Source organism: Scylla paramamosain, chromosome 12 (assembly GCF_035594125.1).
Source record: "Scylla paramamosain isolate STU-SP2022 chromosome 12, ASM3559412v1, whole genome shotgun sequence".
In the NCBI taxonomy this organism is placed as follows: Eukaryota; Metazoa; Arthropoda; class Malacostraca; order Decapoda; family Portunidae; genus Scylla; species Scylla paramamosain.
Genome location: NC_087162.1, coordinates 17,055,448 through 17,073,965, shown reverse-complemented (window position 1 = coordinate 17,073,965; position 18,518 = coordinate 17,055,448). Strand labels below are relative to the sequence as shown.

The 18,518-nt window shown below is 39.9% G+C and overlaps 1 protein-coding gene and 1 non-coding gene across 2 annotated transcripts in view; one reads left to right on the top strand and one right to left on the bottom strand.

Moving 5' to 3' along the window:
• LOC135105407 (uncharacterized) overlaps positions 1–18,518 on the bottom strand; it is a 34,848-nt gene that overhangs the window by 6,808 nt on the left and 9,522 nt on the right. The window contains exon 4 of the mRNA XM_064013543.1: positions 1,448–1,602. Coding sequence (XP_063869613.1) covers positions 1,448–1,602 — 155 coding nt within the window. The remainder of the gene's footprint in view (positions 1–1,447; positions 1,603–18,518) is intronic.
• LOC135106101 (U4 spliceosomal RNA) lies at positions 11,149–11,290 on the top strand. Its single transcript, XR_010271123.1, has one exon. It is a non-coding gene; the product is annotated as a U4 spliceosomal RNA (small nuclear RNA).

Sequence of the window (18,518 nt, the reverse complement as noted above, 5' to 3'; positions counted from 1 at the left end):
TGGAAGAGAGCGTGTGAAAATATTTGTTAACTACTTTATCGCGGCTGACATTTACGAGTATATGCATATTTTTTCCCGGATAATAAAACAAGCTTAGAGTGCGCAGAATATACTCTTAACTGCATGAACCGGTGCGATAAAGCTAACAGCAAGGTTTTCCTGACAGTAAAGTGCAAAATTATTTATTATAAAAAAAAAAGTAAATACGGTAGAAACGAAAGTGAGAGCAAAGTTTCTATTACGAAAGCCATAAAAAGAAAAAAAAAACGAACACGCGAGGTTAGTAAGTGCAGACAACTGTAATTTCGAGTTTTGTCAAGGTTGCGGCGTTTGATTTCACAAGAGGAATTTACTTTTGATAGAAAAAAAAAGTTAAATCGAATAATGAAACTGAAAACGAATACTCAGCGAGAATGTCATTGTTGAAAAAAAAAAAAGTCAAGATACATGACCTTACTGAGAACAAATTCTTTTTATTCCAACAATCCCAGGCTGGTGAGTGTCAACGAGGCTGCAGGTGGAGAGAGAAAATCTTAGGTGTAGTGAACTGTTGTTTTGACGAGTGTCTCACTTCATTACATATACATATTTCATAATACACTGCAGACCGTCGACAGTATCACATATCACACAAGTTAATTGCCATGTAGTGTTTGTAATGATACTTTATCAGGAATCAAGGATAAGGTTACTTTTTTCTTTTGTCAAGGTCCCTTGTACTTTCAGATCTTGCTTCCTTCCTCTAACGTTCTCCCGCAAACTTTCATCGTCCTATCATCGTAACTTTATTTCCATTTGTGCTTCTTTTCGTTCCTGCCACGCGTCCGTCCGTGCGAGTGGCCTCCACCTCCACCACAACCAGCCACCGCCTATTTCAGGTTTTCTCATGCCTTCTTCAGCGGCTTGTTTCAGAGGTTAAGTCAAGCGAGGCCTCCAGAAAGGTCTGCCTGCATTAATTCCACTGATGTCCTGTTATTTAATTAAAATACTTTCAGATAATGATTTTTGTTCAATTATACGCATGCATACGTTGTGCAAAAAAATAAATCCTGATAGTTAAATTTTTGCTCACTGTTACGTCTGTACACACGCCGTGACCCAATTGTTGCGGAACATTAGTCTTTTGATCATGCCTGCATACATTCATAAACATCAAAGGACTTGAGTTCTTCACACACACTAAAACCATTGTTGTTTAATGCGAATTCATTATACTCTCTATCGGCTGTTATGTAACCTCTCCTCTAGCTGAAAGGATGGCGGGATTTTACTAGGCCACTGAATATAATGATATTCTATATTCGATGATGGAATATAATCTCATTCCAGTCAACAGCTGCCGCAACAGGACACGTAACTAATACACGCACGTACAACCTTTACAATGTTCCCAGTCTCCTTTTCCTAATCTACCTGAATGCGAAAGTAAGTAAGACATTTGGCTCACCGCGCAGTACTTGTGCAGCCGCAGCTTCACCAGGGGACTGCACTTCCGGTTCTCCTTGCTGGGGGAGAGAGGAAGCATCGTCTTGAGTTCTTTCACCACCTCCTGCAGCAAGGCTACGGTCGTGGCGGCCTTCTCCCCCGTCTGGTGCTCCATGTCTGGCAGGAAAGAGCGTTACATAGGCATCTCGTGTTAGACTAGATTCGTACTCTTAAGCACTTATGCGCCGCACACACTACCTTTAAAACGCTCTAGTTGAAATTCCATGGGTTTTTAAAAGCGTTTTTTATGGTTCTAGTGACAGATTAACAATATTTCTATATTACTAACAGGAAAACACTCTTGTGAACCCTGCAAATTATCTCTGTAGCGCTTGAAAATAATCGTGGTGAAACCAGAGTTTCAGAATGCAGGACTTAGAACCCTACTCTTTACTATTTATTATCTTTACTTTCAACTGAAGAAATTTTTAAGATTTTCAAGGATATTTTTATGATTCGGAAGAAAGTTTGACACGGATTCTGCACCATCAAAGAGGGAAATGTTAATGGAAACCCGACTAATACTCCCTGTGGCTTTTGTAAATAGTTCTGGTGAGGGAAAAAGGCTTTTAATAATAACACGTACATTCCTGGTATATGCATAGTTTATAAAGACCTTGTTCTATTTCCTTCCATTTTCATTAACATCTTGTAATCGGGTTAAAATTTCCAGAGCAGGAATCCTATCACTGGAAATGAAAGTAAAGAAAAAAAAAAAAAAGACACGACGAAAAGAGTCTGAAATCCAAATGAACGTAATCTTGTTGAACTTCTTATGGGAACAAACTCTGATACAGGGAGCCCTCGCCTACCTGATGGAGAAGTGGGTCACTCAAGGCTCATGCTGCGCCTTCTGCGTGTGACTAGCCTTTACAAGGAGGAAGAGGAGGTCGCCCGCTTCTTTACAACTGGGAGCAAACTCGCAATAACCGGAGTGGGGCGAGTGGAGTAGTAATGAACGCGTGTGCTAGAAGGAAGACGGATGGGGGCCGGACGCTCATAAGTGAAACCGGGAGCAGGAAAGTGAAGGGAGGATAAAAATAGTGAAAGTGGGGATATTGGGTGTTAATGAGGTGAGGGATGCGGGAGAGGGTGAAGTATTCAAGTGAAGGAACGGAGAGGATGGTGATGGGTGGTAGGAGATGCAGGAGTGACGTGAAGCATGGAGTGAGTCAATGAGTGGCTATGCATGAAAATGGAAGTCTTACTCTCCGTTATGCCGTGAAAGATCAGCCAGCTTTAAGAAGAAGGATAATTCATTAATTTCTTTAAGAGATTCAAACATGGACTAAACTGTAACGTGACACACACAATACACACACACACACACACACACACACACACACACACGGTGACGTCAGCTAAGTAGGGTGTAATTCACGCCAGTGTCTCCTGTCTTTGTCAACACCAACTAGTTTATTGTCGCTCGATCGTTTTTTTGTTTACCTTTTTTTTTTCTCTCAACCCTTCTCGTATTTCTTCTTGACGATATGTTTTTCTTCCCTTCCTTCCTTTTCCTCCTCCTCCTTCTCCTCCTCCTCCTCCTCCTCCTCCTCCTCCTCCTCCTCCCGTCCTTCCTTTCCTTTCCTTTTTTTCTCTCCTTTCTTTTCCTCCTCCTTTACTTCGTCTCTTTCATTTTCCTCTCCTTTTCCTGTTCTCTTCTCCTTTCCTTTCTTCATCTCCTTCCTTTTCCTCCCTCTTTTCTTCCTGTCCTTCATTTTCCTCTCATCTTCCTGCTTTTTCCTCCTCTTCCTCTTCTTCTATTCCTTCCTTTCCTGTATCTTTTTCCAATTTTCTCTTTTCTTCCTATAGTTTTTTTCTATTCTTCCTTTTCCTCCTCTCCTCTTCTCCTTTTCCGGGTCCTTCCTTTGTTTTTTTCTCCTCTTTTTCTCCTTTTTCTTCTCTCTTCTCTTCCTGCTCCTGTCCTGTTTCTCTTCCCCCTGTCCTTCCTTATCCTCCTCCTTATCCTCCTGTTCTTCCTTATCCTCCTTCTTTCTCTTCGACTTCATCCTATCCTTAATTCTTTCCTTTCGATTTCTCCTTCTCCCTTTTTTGTCTATTCCTCTTTCCATTCTTGTTCCTTTTCCTATCATTCCTCCCACTTTCCTTGTCCTTCTGTGTCCTCCCCCTTCTCTTTTCTCCACCTCCTCGTTTTACCATCTATCCTTCTCCACCTCATCATCTGCCCTTCCATTTTCCTCCTCCTCTTCCTGTCTTCGTCTTCGTCGTCGTCCTCTTCCTCCTCCTCCTTCCCGTTCTCCTCCTCTTCCTCCACCTCCTTCCTTCCTCGGACTGGTTTCTACTCGTCCAAAATCATTAGTTTTCTGCAGATTAGAACATCAAAGAGCATCCATTTTTTTTTTCGCTTCCTGACTTACGATTGGTACTGTGTAATTTGAGTATCACGACTCGAAGGAGTAAAAAAAGGATAAAAGATATAAAAGGCGAGAGGTGGCTGTGATCGTGTATAATAGGAGGATAACGAGGAGGAGAAGAAAGAGGAAGAGGAGAAGGGGAAGGAGCAGGAGGACGAAGGTGTTGGAAGAGTAGGTAGGTAGGTAAGGAGGTGATGGGATTGGAGGAGGAAGATAAAGAGGAGAGAGGAGGAGGAATAATAGATAGAAGGAGGTGGAAGAAGAATACAAAGGAAAGCCAAACAGCAACAGACCTTTTGGCTCTTGCAAGGGTGTTTGGTAAAATAGAAAGATAGGAGGAGGAGGAGGAGGAGGAGGAGGAAGGTGATAGATAAGGACTGGATGATGAGAAAAAAGGGACAAAAGATGATGAGGACGAGTAGATTGGAGGATAACGATGAGGAAGAAGAGTAGGCCGAAACAGGAGGAAGAAGAAAGGGTTGGAGGAATACAAAGGAAATCCAAACAGCAACAGACCTTGAGCTCCTTACAAGACTATTTGGGTAAATATTTTGCGCTATGAGTGGGAGAGACAGGATAATACAGAAGGCGGCTATTCCCCGCCCACCATTCCTCTAGCCGAACCTGGCCGGAAAAAGGAAATGGTACCACATTATATAGAGGAGGAGGAAGAGGAAGAGGAAGAGGAAGAGGAGGAGGAGGAGGAGGAGGAGGAGAGGCAGGGGTTGTAGGAGGATTAGACAGAATGAGGAGGAGGAAAACAGGAAAAAGAGAAATGATAACGTATGATGAGGTGGAAGAGGAAGGATTGTAAAGGGAGAAGGGAAATGTATGAAAAGAAAGCGCAGAGAGAAGAGGATAATGATTAAAAGAAAAGAGGAGGAGGAGGAGGAGGAGGAGGAGGAGGAGGAGGAGGAGGAGGAGGAGGAGGAGGAGGAGGAGGAGGAGAAGGAGAAGGAGAAGGAGAAGGAGAAGGAGAAGAAGGAGGAGAAGGAGGAGGAGGAGGAGGAGGAGGCATGGTAAAGATTGAGAAGGATAATCTTGCCGTATCGCTTAGGAGCAGCCAAGGCCAGTATGCCTGAGTGATGACAGAGGAGAAGAGAATGGCAAGGGAGGGAGCCGCGGTCTGGAGGAGGATGTGGAGGAGCCGAAGATTAAACAACGCGGCGAGGAAAGAAATTAATATACAGGATAACAAAGCAGCTCTTTCTGAAAATGTAGTGACTAAATATGACTATGATAATACACACACACACACACACACACACACACACACACACACACACACACACACACACACACACACACACACACACACATGATTATTTAACAACTAGATTTAATTTTCATAGCCCACACGAAAAATGAAAAAAAAAAAAAAAGATATGTCAAATTATATAAAATCAATCTCTTAAAATGACCATTCCCCATTTAGAACCAAACAGCCACCTGCTTCTGTCACCAGAGTTATTGCACCAGTCATTTATTCCTACACTCAAAATATATTTCTTAAACTCCGATGAAATAATAATAATAATAATAATAATAATAATAATAATAATAATAATAATAATAATAATAATAACAACAATAATAATAATAATAAATAATACCCTCTTTACTCTACCGTAACAAAATTAGCTTAAGTCGAATCAAGGCGGAGAATCGACCAGTAACGGAAACAAACCAAATCCCTCGTACCTTCCCTGGCTTTGATCAATACCTCGCGCCGCGCCAGAGCTCCCTAGGCCAGTGAGATGCAGGGTTACTGATCACGCCCATTTCTGCGCTGGACTGGAGTGCAACATGTGGAGCTGAGAGGACGTAAGGGAGATGGAGAGTGGCTGGTGGTGGGTAGGAATGAATAGGGAAAGGAGAGGAGGGGAGGAAGAAAGGCATGAAGTGTTATGCGCTTTGGAAGATAAGGGAGATAAGATGCTGGGAGGATGAGGTAGTGCAAATGAGGGGGATGTGAATGAGGAAGGATAGAACGGTGATAAATACGTGAGAAGACGTAATGAGGAAGAAAAATGAAAGAAAAGAAAAGCAAGAGGAAAGAAAATAAGTGAAGTTTAAAACAAAATAAAACAAACATGCACAAGGAAAGCTTCAACACAAGTTTTGAAAATGAGAAAGTGTTCTTGGTGAATGAACAAACATTTTCACTGAAAGGATCCTTAGAACATGAAAGCGAGGAAATGAAAAGTGCGGGCGATTACAAGTCTGTGTGTGTGTGTGTGTGTGTGTGTGTGTGTGTGTGTGTGTGTGTGTGTGTGTGTGTGTGTGTGTGTGTGTGTGTGTGTGTGTGTGTGTGGATGTGTGTGAGTGTGTGTGTGTGTGTGTGTGTGTGTGTGTGTGTGTGTGGATGTGTGTGTGTGTGGATATGTGTGTGTGTGTGGATATGTGTGTGTGTGTGGATATGTGTGTGTGTGTGGATATGTGTGTGTGTGTGGATATGTGTGTGTGTGTGTGGATATGTGTGTGGATGTGTGTGTGTGTGTGTGTGTGTGTGTGTGTGTGTGTGTGTGTGTGTGTGTGTGTGTGTGTGTGTGTGTGTGTGTGTGTGTGTGTGTGTGTGTGTGTGTGTGTGTGTGTGTGTGTGTGTGTGTGTGTGTGTGTGTGTGTGTGTGTGTGTGTGTGTGTGTGTGTGTGTATACAAACATTCACTTTATCTTTATCCAGGTCTCTCACGATTCACTGCCAGATTACAAAAGATAATAGACAATTAATCCTTCGCTGCCGCTTATTTTGTTTGATTACACAACACAATCTTTCAGTCTCACTTAATAACACATTGGAGCGTGGCGAGCCTCATTCCTTTCGTGAGTGCAGTTAAGAGACGGGGAACACACTGAGACCCTTAGGACGTAATCCATTCCTTCAAGCAGTAGAATGTTACGAATTATTCACAAACTTGCTGGCGTGATTTGTTCCTTGCTAATTATAAGTGGAGAGAGAAGGATAATCTGATTTAGAAAATCTTGGGCACTCGTGAAAAAAGAAGGAAAATAATGATTCATGATACTTTAGAGGTAATTGTTAAAGGAGAGCATGTCAATTAATAGTCAGAATTCGAAGTTCTTGCGCACTCGTAAAAAAAAAAAAAAAAAAATCACAACATCGTACAGATGATTTCTCCTAGAACTATGAGTGGAAAGGCAGGATGACACTCGAGAATCTGACCCCGAAATTCTCGGGTACTATTAAATAAGAGAAATTACTCACAATATTGTAGAGGAGAATGTTCCAAGGACTGTGAGAGTAAATGGAACATGTCACTTAATAATCTGACCTAGAAGTTCTTGTGCTCGTAAAGTAAAAAGCGAGAGGTAAGAAAAGAAGAAATAAACGGGTTCAAAATATCGAGATGATTGTTCCCACGACTGAGTGGAAGGAGAGCATGCCACTTAATAAGCTGACCTAGAAGTTCTTGTGTCCGTGAGATAAAAAGCGAGACAAAGCCCATTCCCGGCACTCCACTGTCAACCAGACGCCACAAATGAAACAATAACGTGTTCACTCAGCCACTTCAGGAGGATACGTGACTGCCGCACTCCACCGGGCTGACCTTGAAGCCTCGTGTTATTGGAGACAAAACCAATATTGCTTCCTGTTTGGAGAGCCGTGTCGCGCCGCCTGCCCTGTCCCACCCTCTCCTCCCCGCCAATGCCTTCATCTCGCCGCGCCACCTCGCACTGTTAGCCTCTTCACTGCTAGGTAATTGTTTCCATAATCACTCAAACACTCATGTTTTACAATGCAACCTCTTAAACTGTTTTGTAGCTTAGGAAGGACGTTAACCTCCATTGTGCGTGTGATGGGGTGGAGGGGAGGTGTGGGTGAGTCCATGTAATTATGTATTTTTCTTATCATTATAATCCTTTCACGGACGTCTTAATGTTAAATGACACCCACAGCTACTAAAATGATAGTCCTTTTGCTTCGCGGTCTTTCTCTGCTAACATTCAGAGCATTGTTAAGAATTAGTCATACAGAAAAATAAATTAAGAGTTATCTTTTTTTTTTTTCTGGCCACACTACTATTCAAGAGACTGCAGTACAAAAATCAGTCTAAAAAGTTGATAATGGTAAAAATTTGTCCAGCAGTAGAAGGATCAAGCTCAGACAACACCGCCACTGAAACCATTGCCACTCATCAGCCACTCAAGTACGTCAGGATGATAGACGGAGTTCTGAAGTTCCATAATAAGTATCAAATCTAGTTGACTACATGGAAAAGTATTTAATCTAATCAAATATCTTATAAGTACACGAACTGGTCTTGTGGGTGAAGAGAACTTTATTCGGAGGACTATTGCTCTATCACGCGTCCAGGACTGAAACGAAGGAAGGGAGGAAGGAAGGAAGGAAGGAAGGAAGGAAGGAAGGAAGGAAGGAAGGAAGGAGGGGGAGGATTTTCTATGAACAAGGGAAGGAGGAACAGGTGGAGGAATATAAGGAAGCGGAGGAGGATGCGGAGGAGAGATGAGGGAAAAGAAGGGAATTAGGAAGAGGAGGAGGAGGAGGTAAAGGAAAGGGGGGTAAAGAGAATTAAGAGAAAAACATGGAATGAAAGAAGAAAAAAAAAAAACGGTGGCCTGTTTTTCTTCCCTGGGAGCCACCTTGTGCACTACGGCTGTAAGGAACAGACAAAAAAAAAAAAAAAAAAAATTATATATATATATATATATATATATATATATATATATATATATATATATATATATATATATATATATATATATATATATATATATATATATATATATATATATATATATATATATATATATATATATATATATATATATATATATATATATATATATATATATATATATATATATATATATATATATATATATAAAATAGTTACTTTGTTTTTTTTCAATATTATTAAGCTTAATTGTTTTTATCTTTTATTTCATTGTATTTATCTTTTCTTTTTATCTTGGGTAACTAGCTTCAGCATCTTCAACATCAAGGTGCCCTCTACGATCAAACGCGCAACACATGTGTATATTCTTATTTTATGCCGTGTATATTCTTATTTTATGCCATTACACATTTTCGTTCTGTGGTATACTTTGGAACATAATCAATGAACTTGTATTAGCATTCATGTAGCATTTTGGATACCTCTCCCCTTTAATCTTCACCTATAACAGAACAGGTCTGTTGCTTTCATCTTTCATCGCACAATATTAATAATACGTTGTGTCAGAATGAATCTCTTTCGTCCGGCGAGTCTCGGTCGTTGATATTACATTGTGATGACAAGTAGGGAACAGTGTTACATGTCCAGCTTCACAAATAATTTCACAAATGCTGCACTGAATCTTTAACAGATTATCACAGGTGACTTTCAAAATTCTTGTAAACTCGTCTACATATCATAAAATTTTTTTTCTATCTGACACTGCAGATTGCTTTTTTTATTTTTTATTACTACCAGTACCAGTAGTAACAGTCACCAAAGGCGAAGCGCTTCGGATATACGTAGAATTCACACCTGTGTCTCCTCCCCGTACCGGAACGGCGGCTGACTGATCCACTCAAAGTTTGTTCTTTCCCCTGGGTTTTATATTCAAGACATTTTCATTCGGCCAATTAATTAGCCTTGCTCAAGACTGATTCTCGAAAACAACTTGAGGGAAACGATAATATCAAAGTATTACTCCTTCAGAAAGCTTGTGGGAGGAAAAAAAAAAAAAAATCCATGAATCCACTGTCCACTGAGAGTCGACTTGTGCCTCAGGAGACGTGTCGGGCGGCCAGTGTCACATGGAAGAGTTTATCTGAATGATTTTTGTTTATTTTACATTTTTTTTTTTACTGATTTCTACAATTTTATGCCGAGGTATTGTTTCGATGTTTTCGGGAATCACCTGAGGGCAAGGTTGATTGGTATGGAAATATCTTGAATATGAAAATTCAGGGAAGTGTCAGGCTTTATGAGTGATGAGTCAGCTGCCCGCCGTGAAGGGAGAGGAGGCCGGGAACGTGGTTTCTCCATCAGCTTAATTAACCTGCGGGGACTTCAGTAGTCAGAAGCCTATTCCTGTTCAACATTATCCCGCTCTTGAACAAAATAAACATTAGGTTTTTGGTATTTGCTTTCATAACTAAAGTTATCAATAATGTGACAATGTGCTTTTGACACTGGAATAAAGCAGGTCAATTCTTTCTGCTTTACCGTGCATTTTTCTTATTGCAAATTTAGTTAGTATTTCTAATGAAATTCGCTCCAAGGCACGTACAAAAAGGGAAGAGTATGGACTCAGAAATCATGTTTCTTGAAAAGTTATTTTATTTGCTTGAAAAATTAAAATATTTTTTCTTTTTTTTCTAACTTAATATGAGCTACCTTTAATCTTTTCCATGCACAGCATATTTTACTAGTATAATACCGTGCAGAGCACCTGCACCACCGCATTTTTCTTCCTGGCTGCATAAGTAAAACAACATTTCATATTACTCTTAGCCTCGTGGGAAATGTTCACCTCGCACTTGTATTTTTTTTTTTAATCTCTTTCCAAGTAAGTTCTTCACGAATATTGCAATGAGGTTACGAGACTGTCTGTGATGACTGAAGACATGTTACTGAACTGTCCACTTACATAACAAATTATCCACACATCGGTATAAACCAGCCTTTCATGGCTAATATGGAATCGCTAAGTTATTTAACCGTTTTCCCAAGCATTTAACGTCGGGAAACTCTTTCTCATATACCGAGAATGTTTCAGCATATCATCTTGACTTAATTTTGAGGTTCTTATTCAATAATACCATGATCGCAGTTTGCAAGGAAACTCCGAACTCACGAGGATGAATGAAGTGCTGTCGATTACATTTGTTTCTAAAACACTACATCTGAAAAAAAAGAATGTACTGTATACTAACTGAAAAGGAAAAAAAAAAAGAGATACTTCCACTACAAACTATCAGTTTCTGTCCTCTACAATTGAAGGCGTGTCCAGTTTACTGATTTATTACTGGTCACAAGTCACTGGGTACTGCTTACTAATGAATAATCAAAACATTCTACTTTATAACATTGTATCGCGTTATACAGCATTGTATCTCTCTCCATTCCGTTTAGGAGACCTTGCCCGAGGAAAGATTCTTCTAGTCACACAAAAGTAAAGCAATTTTATCGACTATGGCGACATTCGTACTTTTTCACGATGCCAAACCTAACACACTCTATATAAGTAAACTCCATTTCGGGAAGACATTTAGTGAAGCATACACGATTTGCTGTTTATACCTCTGTTCTAACATTTGCTTTGCGCAGTAACAATATCGTAACCAATAAGGTTTAGCCAAGGTGCGATTATTGTTAGTTGAAAATTTCTTCCAATAACGAGCCCCGACGACTTTAAATGTAATGGAGTGTGGTAAATTTTTGTTAGCTCAATTATCATTATTATTATTATTATTATTATTATTATTATTATTATTATTATTATCATCATCATTATTATTATTACTATTATTATTATTGCTATTATTATTACTATTATCTATTTCAACTTTCATTGAATTCCACCCACTGTGTGACAACGCAATACTGATCCACGCAGCCGCCACTCCACACTCACACGACGACAAGTCCTTCCCCTTGACATTGCATCCCCTCGCTTGCCTGAACCTTTGCACCCCGCCTCTACCTGCCGCCTCTGGGGACTAACCTCTCTTGGTTTGGCGGAGAGCAGTGCTTCGTCTTGCTGCATCCGGTTCCCTCTCAACTTATATTTTAGAATTTTCATCATCTGGCATTATTAGATTTCAGAAGAACGCCGTCTTTGAGGCACACGTCTGGACTTCCTAAAATTGCTCCAAACGTCCAAACACCGCCCTTTTCTTCCTTCTAAGTCCAGCACACGAACGTCAGTGTCTCATATATACAGAGAACAAGGGAATCTGCACAATTTCCCTACATAATCTGATCATACATTGCCTACCATCACCCCAGAGCTTGATAAGAAACCCTCTGCTTCCTAAATTATCAGACGAAAATATTGCTGTGTCGAGAATGGAAATCCTGTTTTAAAAATTTACGACCATTTTGTATTTTTTATGGCGACATTATGTCCGGAATAGCACAAGGAAAGAAAATAGATAGGTAAATACTTAAAGATAGAAACTAACCATAAAGTAAAATAATGATGAAAATAAATGCGGTAAGAAAAGAACAATCTAACAAAATTCTTCACGGTACCTAACAAACCCACCATCCAGGAAACTAGTAAATCAAAACAAAACAAAACTGAATATAAACGCAATAAAAAGGACTCGTCTAATAAAACTTTTCATGATGCCTAACCATACCACCCTCCAGGAAACTAGACAAGTAAAACAAAATGAAAACGACTATAAACAGAATAAGAAAAAGAATAACCTAACACAACACTCTTCTTGATGAAAAACAAAACCATGCAATATGACTACGAAAGCTTTCTGACTCGCATCAAACATTTAAGATACAGTGAAGACACTTTGGCTCACATCAAACCTCCAAGACACACAGACTTACCCTGCCAACACACCAAATCTTGCCCCGAGCTCACCACCTTATCGAACCAGCTGGGTTGACTATTAAATTGCTTACTATCTTCACCATCCTGTCCTATACTTCCCCTCCTAACCCAGCGCATCTGCTCCCTCCAAGACACCGAAGATTCGTAACCTGACTTGCTACTCTCTCCAGCGAGGAAGGAGCGGAGAGAGAAAGAAGGGACCAGTTGATTGATGGAAAGTCGGTGCCTCAGTGGAATAAGAAGAAAAAAACATGAAAAGTGTGAAACGAGGACGAAAAAAGGAGGAAGAGCAGGAGGAGGGAGGATAAGGAGGAAGGAGGAGGAGGAAAATGAAGAGAAAGAAGAGAAATAAAGAAAACAAAGGAGGAAAAGAGGAAGAGGAGATGGTGGAGGAGGAGGAGGAGGAGGAGGAGGAGGAGGAGGAGGAGGAGGAGGAGGAGGAGGAGTAGGAGGAGGAGGAGGAAGAGACGATAGGAGAGGAAGAGGAAGAAACATTAGGCGGGTGAAAGACGGAGAAAGATAACGGTGGAAGGGGGAGATGAAAAAAAAAAGAGGAGGAAGAAAAGAAGAAAAAATAAAGAAACAAAAGTAATCAAGAACAACACGAGGAAGCTGAGAGAGAGAGAGAGAGAGAGAGAGAGAGAGAGAGAGAGAGAGAGAGAGAGAGAGAGAGAGAGAGAGAGAGAGAGAGAGAGAGAGAGAGAGAGAGAGCCACTCCCTAAAGCATTACTCCATTCTACACAACTTCAATATGAATAAGATAGAAATTTGAGAAGACCCGTACACTACCACTCCCCTCACCTCACTTGTCCCACTCCCTCTCTCTCCCTATTGTATTTAAAAGCATTGTCGAGTCATGGAGAGGACGCAGCTTCAACAGTAAACATAGGAGCGAAGGGTTCATAGCTCCACTGAGTATCGTACGCGTGTGTGGTGAGGAGTGGGTTTTCATGCATCACTGGGCACAGATGGTACTTGTGGTTTTCTTCTACGCATGCAATAGTGTATCTCTCAGTTTTCTTTCTCAGCTGTGTGTTTCTGGTGTTCGTGTTTGTTATCCCGGCTGGAAGGGGAGGAATGGAGGAAGAATTCAGTTTTCTTTCTCAGCTGTGTGTTCGTGTTTGTTACCCCGGCTGGAAGAGGAGGAATGGAGGGAAAAGAGATAAGTGGAGGTAATGGAGAAAAAAAGAAAATATGAAAAGACAAAAAGGAAAGAAAGAAAAACGAAAAAAAGTGAGAAAAAAGAAAAGAGGAAAGGTAAAAAAGAAGGAAAAGGAGAAAGGACAGATAAAAAATAAGAAAGGGATAGAAGAAAACCCAAGAAGTGAAAGTAATGAAATTAAAAAGAAAAGAAGAAGGAGGAGGTTAACAAACATTTCTCTCGTTAAAACATTCATCGAAAAGAAAATTATAAACACCAAATTGCTTTTATGTCGGTGAAGTTGTGAAGGACACCGTCTGTAAAACACAAGCAGCACAACACAAACCAACACAACACAGCACTAACGTGACCCAAACAATCACCTGCAATATAAAGTCTGTCACGTTTTCCTCTCCGCCTCTCACGCGTCTCCCTGGCCTGGATACACCGAGAATTGGAACACGAGTCGTTGTGTCGGCCTGCACCAGCTCGAGTCAACCCGGAAAATCACACACGGTCTCTGCAGGTCGCGGAGCAGTGAACGGTGCATCGGAAAAATCTGTCGCTTCGAGTGGCGGAGACTCATGACAAGCGACCTGATTATTCCTCATCAAAAAGGCAGAGGCGAGAACCAAAGTCTTTTGACACGCTGGTAATTCAAGGTCACAGTGCAGAGTATGTAATGGACAGGTAATGCTTTCCTATATGAGCACTGATTCTGCTATTTCTCTAGGTGTTTTAAGAAATAGAAAAAAAAAAAACTTACAGAACATTACTATTAATTATGCTATTGCCTAAAGTTGGGGTTTTTATGTAGCTAAATTTGGGCGAATAGCTTTCAGTGATTTAGTAGCCAACATCAGAGCTCCTCTTCCTTGATGGGTGTACTCTGAAATATGTTCGATTTATAATGTTGACTACTAACGCGTATAATGAAGGTGTGCTCTATAAAATGCGTTTAAAGGGGGGGAAAAAAAGGGGGAAAAAAAAGGCTACAGAACATGAGTATTAACTTAAATAATTTATAAAGTGGGGATTCTTACATAGGAAGACTTTGGCGAATACCTTCCGGTCATTAAGTAGCCAACATCAGAGCTCTTCTTCTCGTATGTTCGATTTATAGTTTTTTGCTATCAAGGCGTCTGAGGTTGTGTTGTATAAAACAAGTTTAAAGAAGAAAAAAAAAAAAAACTTCACAGCACAGAACTCTGACTTTCGACATTCACCTGAGAGCTCCACCCCGCCAGTCTTTGCTTGGACACCTGCCAGCAACACGCCTGCATTCTTGCACTGAAAATGTTTTGCTGATAATTTTCGAGATTTTGTCATTTCAAATGCAAGTTCTCGGATCATCTAACACTGAATACAGTTAGTATATTTAAAAAAATCGATCTTCTTGCCGTGTAAATACTGATAACACAGACAGGCAGACACAAGACTTAATGACATAACACAAGACTTAATGATATAGCTGAGAGATTGTATACCAGCGTCTAGCATTGTATATTAACAAACGAATGGAAGTGTTACCGTGCAGGGGAAGGCGTACTTCTTGCCTGCAAGTTACTAGGCGGGCGAGAGGTGTTGGGATGTCTGGAGCAGTGGTGAGGAAATAGAAGGTGGTGGTGGGGACTTGGAGTTGTCCTGGGAGGCTTGAAACAGAGGTGAGGACACGGGGAGAGATACTGGGAGGCTCAGAGCAGTTGTAATGGGAGACTCAGAGCAGGGGGCGGCACGAGGGTGGTGGCGGGTTTTTGACAATGGTCACGGAAAATGGAGATTATCCACCTAGTATTTCTTTGTCATAGTTTTGTTTACTTGATGTGCGAGCCAAGTGACAAGCGCCGCCAAGGAAACCAACATCCATCCATCTTTTACAGCGACGTAATATCAGTAACCTCAACTGCGTTTACTCTTATTGAAAATGCAGACAACTGTGACGGTCTCTGCAATGAAGGGAAACAACGTAACTTGCTTCCTGTGACCATGTAACACTGAAGTTGATTGGCTCGTTCAGATATTGTAAATAACACTGCCTTACCAAACCACTACATAAACAAGTAAGATAAAGTTTGTGAATATAATACCAGCATCCTCACTTTTGGAAGATAATGAATTCTCACAAGTGATATCGTCATTGAGGATACTGTGAAACTATCAGTGCATGAAGTTTGTAAACCCTGGATAGGTAACATATCGAGGGGACACAAGTGGCTTCACTCGAACTAAAAAAAAAGCTCTTCCTGTGATGTTCATTTGTTGGTTTACTATTTTTGTGGGTTCACCTTGGGCAGATGCAGATAATTTTGCCATAAGGGTCGCATGTATATTCATTTGTTTAATGTTTCCAAAACTATTTTTCTGCTACAAAGATGCTTACGAATGCTTATACAGCATGGATGTACTTCGAGTGACATAAATAAGTAATTCCCAATAATGTTATTTTATTTATTTTATTTATTTATTTATTTATTTTTCTAAAGAATTTCAGCTACACTATAAATGGTTCAGTTTAATTTCAAAAATTTTCTAATGATTTCACAAAAATACTTTACTATGCACGTTTTTGTAACAAAGAAATATATAGGGAGTTTATTCACTAGTAGTATTCAATTTGATTTATTTTATTTATTTAATTTTCGTCTCATGGTATGTACTTTCATTTTTTCTTATATAGTGTTGATGTGTTTCATGTAATCAAATCTAGTATAAATTCATTGCGTAGCTAATAAAAAACGTCTTTTGAGTTTTCCTTCAACTACCGCGGATAGTTAAAAGCAGCTCAGTCTTCACTTTGACGGTTGTTTGTCACTTACCACTTTGGTAAGACACAATTTGTGACAATTGTCAAGTTTCGATTTGTGACATAATTGTCAGGCTTCAGAGTGACCACTCTCACTAGCAAAATCAGATAGATAACCTCGGGTCACTCACATTCACGGAAATACCCGTTGGCTTCTAGACTTCCGTAGACGGATATTCAGTTGACTACAAATGTGCTTATTTAGGAAAATTAGCGCATGAAAGGGAAATGTTTGTGTGATGTTGGGTAAATATTTAAGTAGTTTGTCAAATTTAATTCCATAATGTTTATCTTGCAAAATTTTAAAAGGTAATCCACATGACCAACATAAAAAAAAAAAAAAAATAAATAAATAAAATAAAATAATGGTCATAACATATCATAAGAACAAACTTAATATCAGCACTCGTGATTATAAAGGCTTTATATCCGCATCCACAGACACGCATCCGCACCTCAGCCATCCAATACACATCTAGCCTCTCTAATCCTAGACGGTGCCTCATGTCCTCGTTCCTGCGGCGCCATAACTCAATCAATTCCCAATTTCTTCTCTCTCATACACGCTGGCACGCACGCACGCACATGCAATTATTATAAGCGACGCATTACCCGAGTTACGGCAGCCGAGGCGAGGGGGAAGCGCTCGTCTTCTTACAAGGTTAAGAACATCAAGTTACGCGAGGCGGGATGTGATCGGAAAGAAGGCAAAGGAAGTGGAGGAAAGTGGCAGAAAGAAAAATGAAACCCAGAGATGCGACACTTCCGAAAAGCCATTTGAGGAAAAGAAGCACTGGATATAGGTCACAGAGAACATAACGTGAGTGGTCACTTACGGAACATGTGAATGAAGCAGAAAAAATAAAAAATAAAATAAATAAATAAAATAAGTAAAATAAAATAAATAAAGCAATAAAATGAAATAAATAAAATAAAAAAAATAATAAATGCCAATAAAAGAAAAATAAAAAAAATACACAAAATTAAGAGGGAACGAAAACTAGAGGAAAGGCAATTACGAACAATGGAGAAAAAAAAAAAAAAAACTAATAGAAAACCAAGAAAAGGATGGTAAGGAAGATGAAGAACAGATTCGGTTGCCTATTGGAACGAGGCGAGGACGGCTATACTTGAATTAAGTAAAATTGTCACCGTACAAGGGAGAAAGATTACCAATAAAAACGGTTTCTTCTAACACAGAGCCGTGAACTCATCAGAGCCGTGAACTCGTGAGCTGCATGATATCAGGTATACATTCATGTTCCTGGGCTCATTAAAAGTAAATAAACAATAAAAAAGAAAGAAAACAAAATCACGAGCATACGAGTGAATATATTATTTATTTATTTATTTTTATGCAATAAGGCCACTGGACAAGGGCAACAAAAAGATATATAAAAAAGCTCCACTTAATGAATATTTATAAAAAAAATTTAAATCTTAAGGGAAAATTAATTTCATTGATTCCTTACTCTTGTGAAAAACACGATCCAACGATTTTAAAAATTCATATCTGGTAAATATTCAGCACAGTTTCCGCAGACTGCAGCACCACTGACGCGATTTTCTCTGCCCGTCAGTCCCAAGAAAATTTCCGAGAGCTAAAGAAAGGCCGGTTTTCTGCTTTTACCAATCTTACAAAGGTACCTGACGCAATTATCGTCTCCTCTCATGGGAACTTCCTGAGGATTTGGGAATTCCTCCAAACTTTCTTAAAACAATTTCACGATGGTATGCTCTTTTGAGTACTGTACCTTACTATCAAAGCCTCAGTAAAAGTCTGTGTTAAACAGGAGTGTGCACTTGTCCCTGTCTTTATTTCATGTCTTTCTAATCGACTTATCAATCTTGACAGAGGGCTAAGTTTTGCTGAGTGGCTTGGAACACGTGCAACAGACCTTTGTTCTCTAGTGTAATCAAAGACTGAAGATGATTGTGATGATGATGAAGATGATGTACACTGTGTGGAACATGATGCAAAACTAGACAATGAAATTTCAGCACAGTGGGGAAACCTTGAGTGATGCCACAATGGAAGAACGTAACAAGACGGGGAAGATAGATATTAACCCATGAAGTGTACACACTCGGCCACAAGTCGAGTAATCTTCTGCGCTCATTTCTTCCATGGCTATCCTCGATGTTAAGCCTTCTCATCAGCCGACACT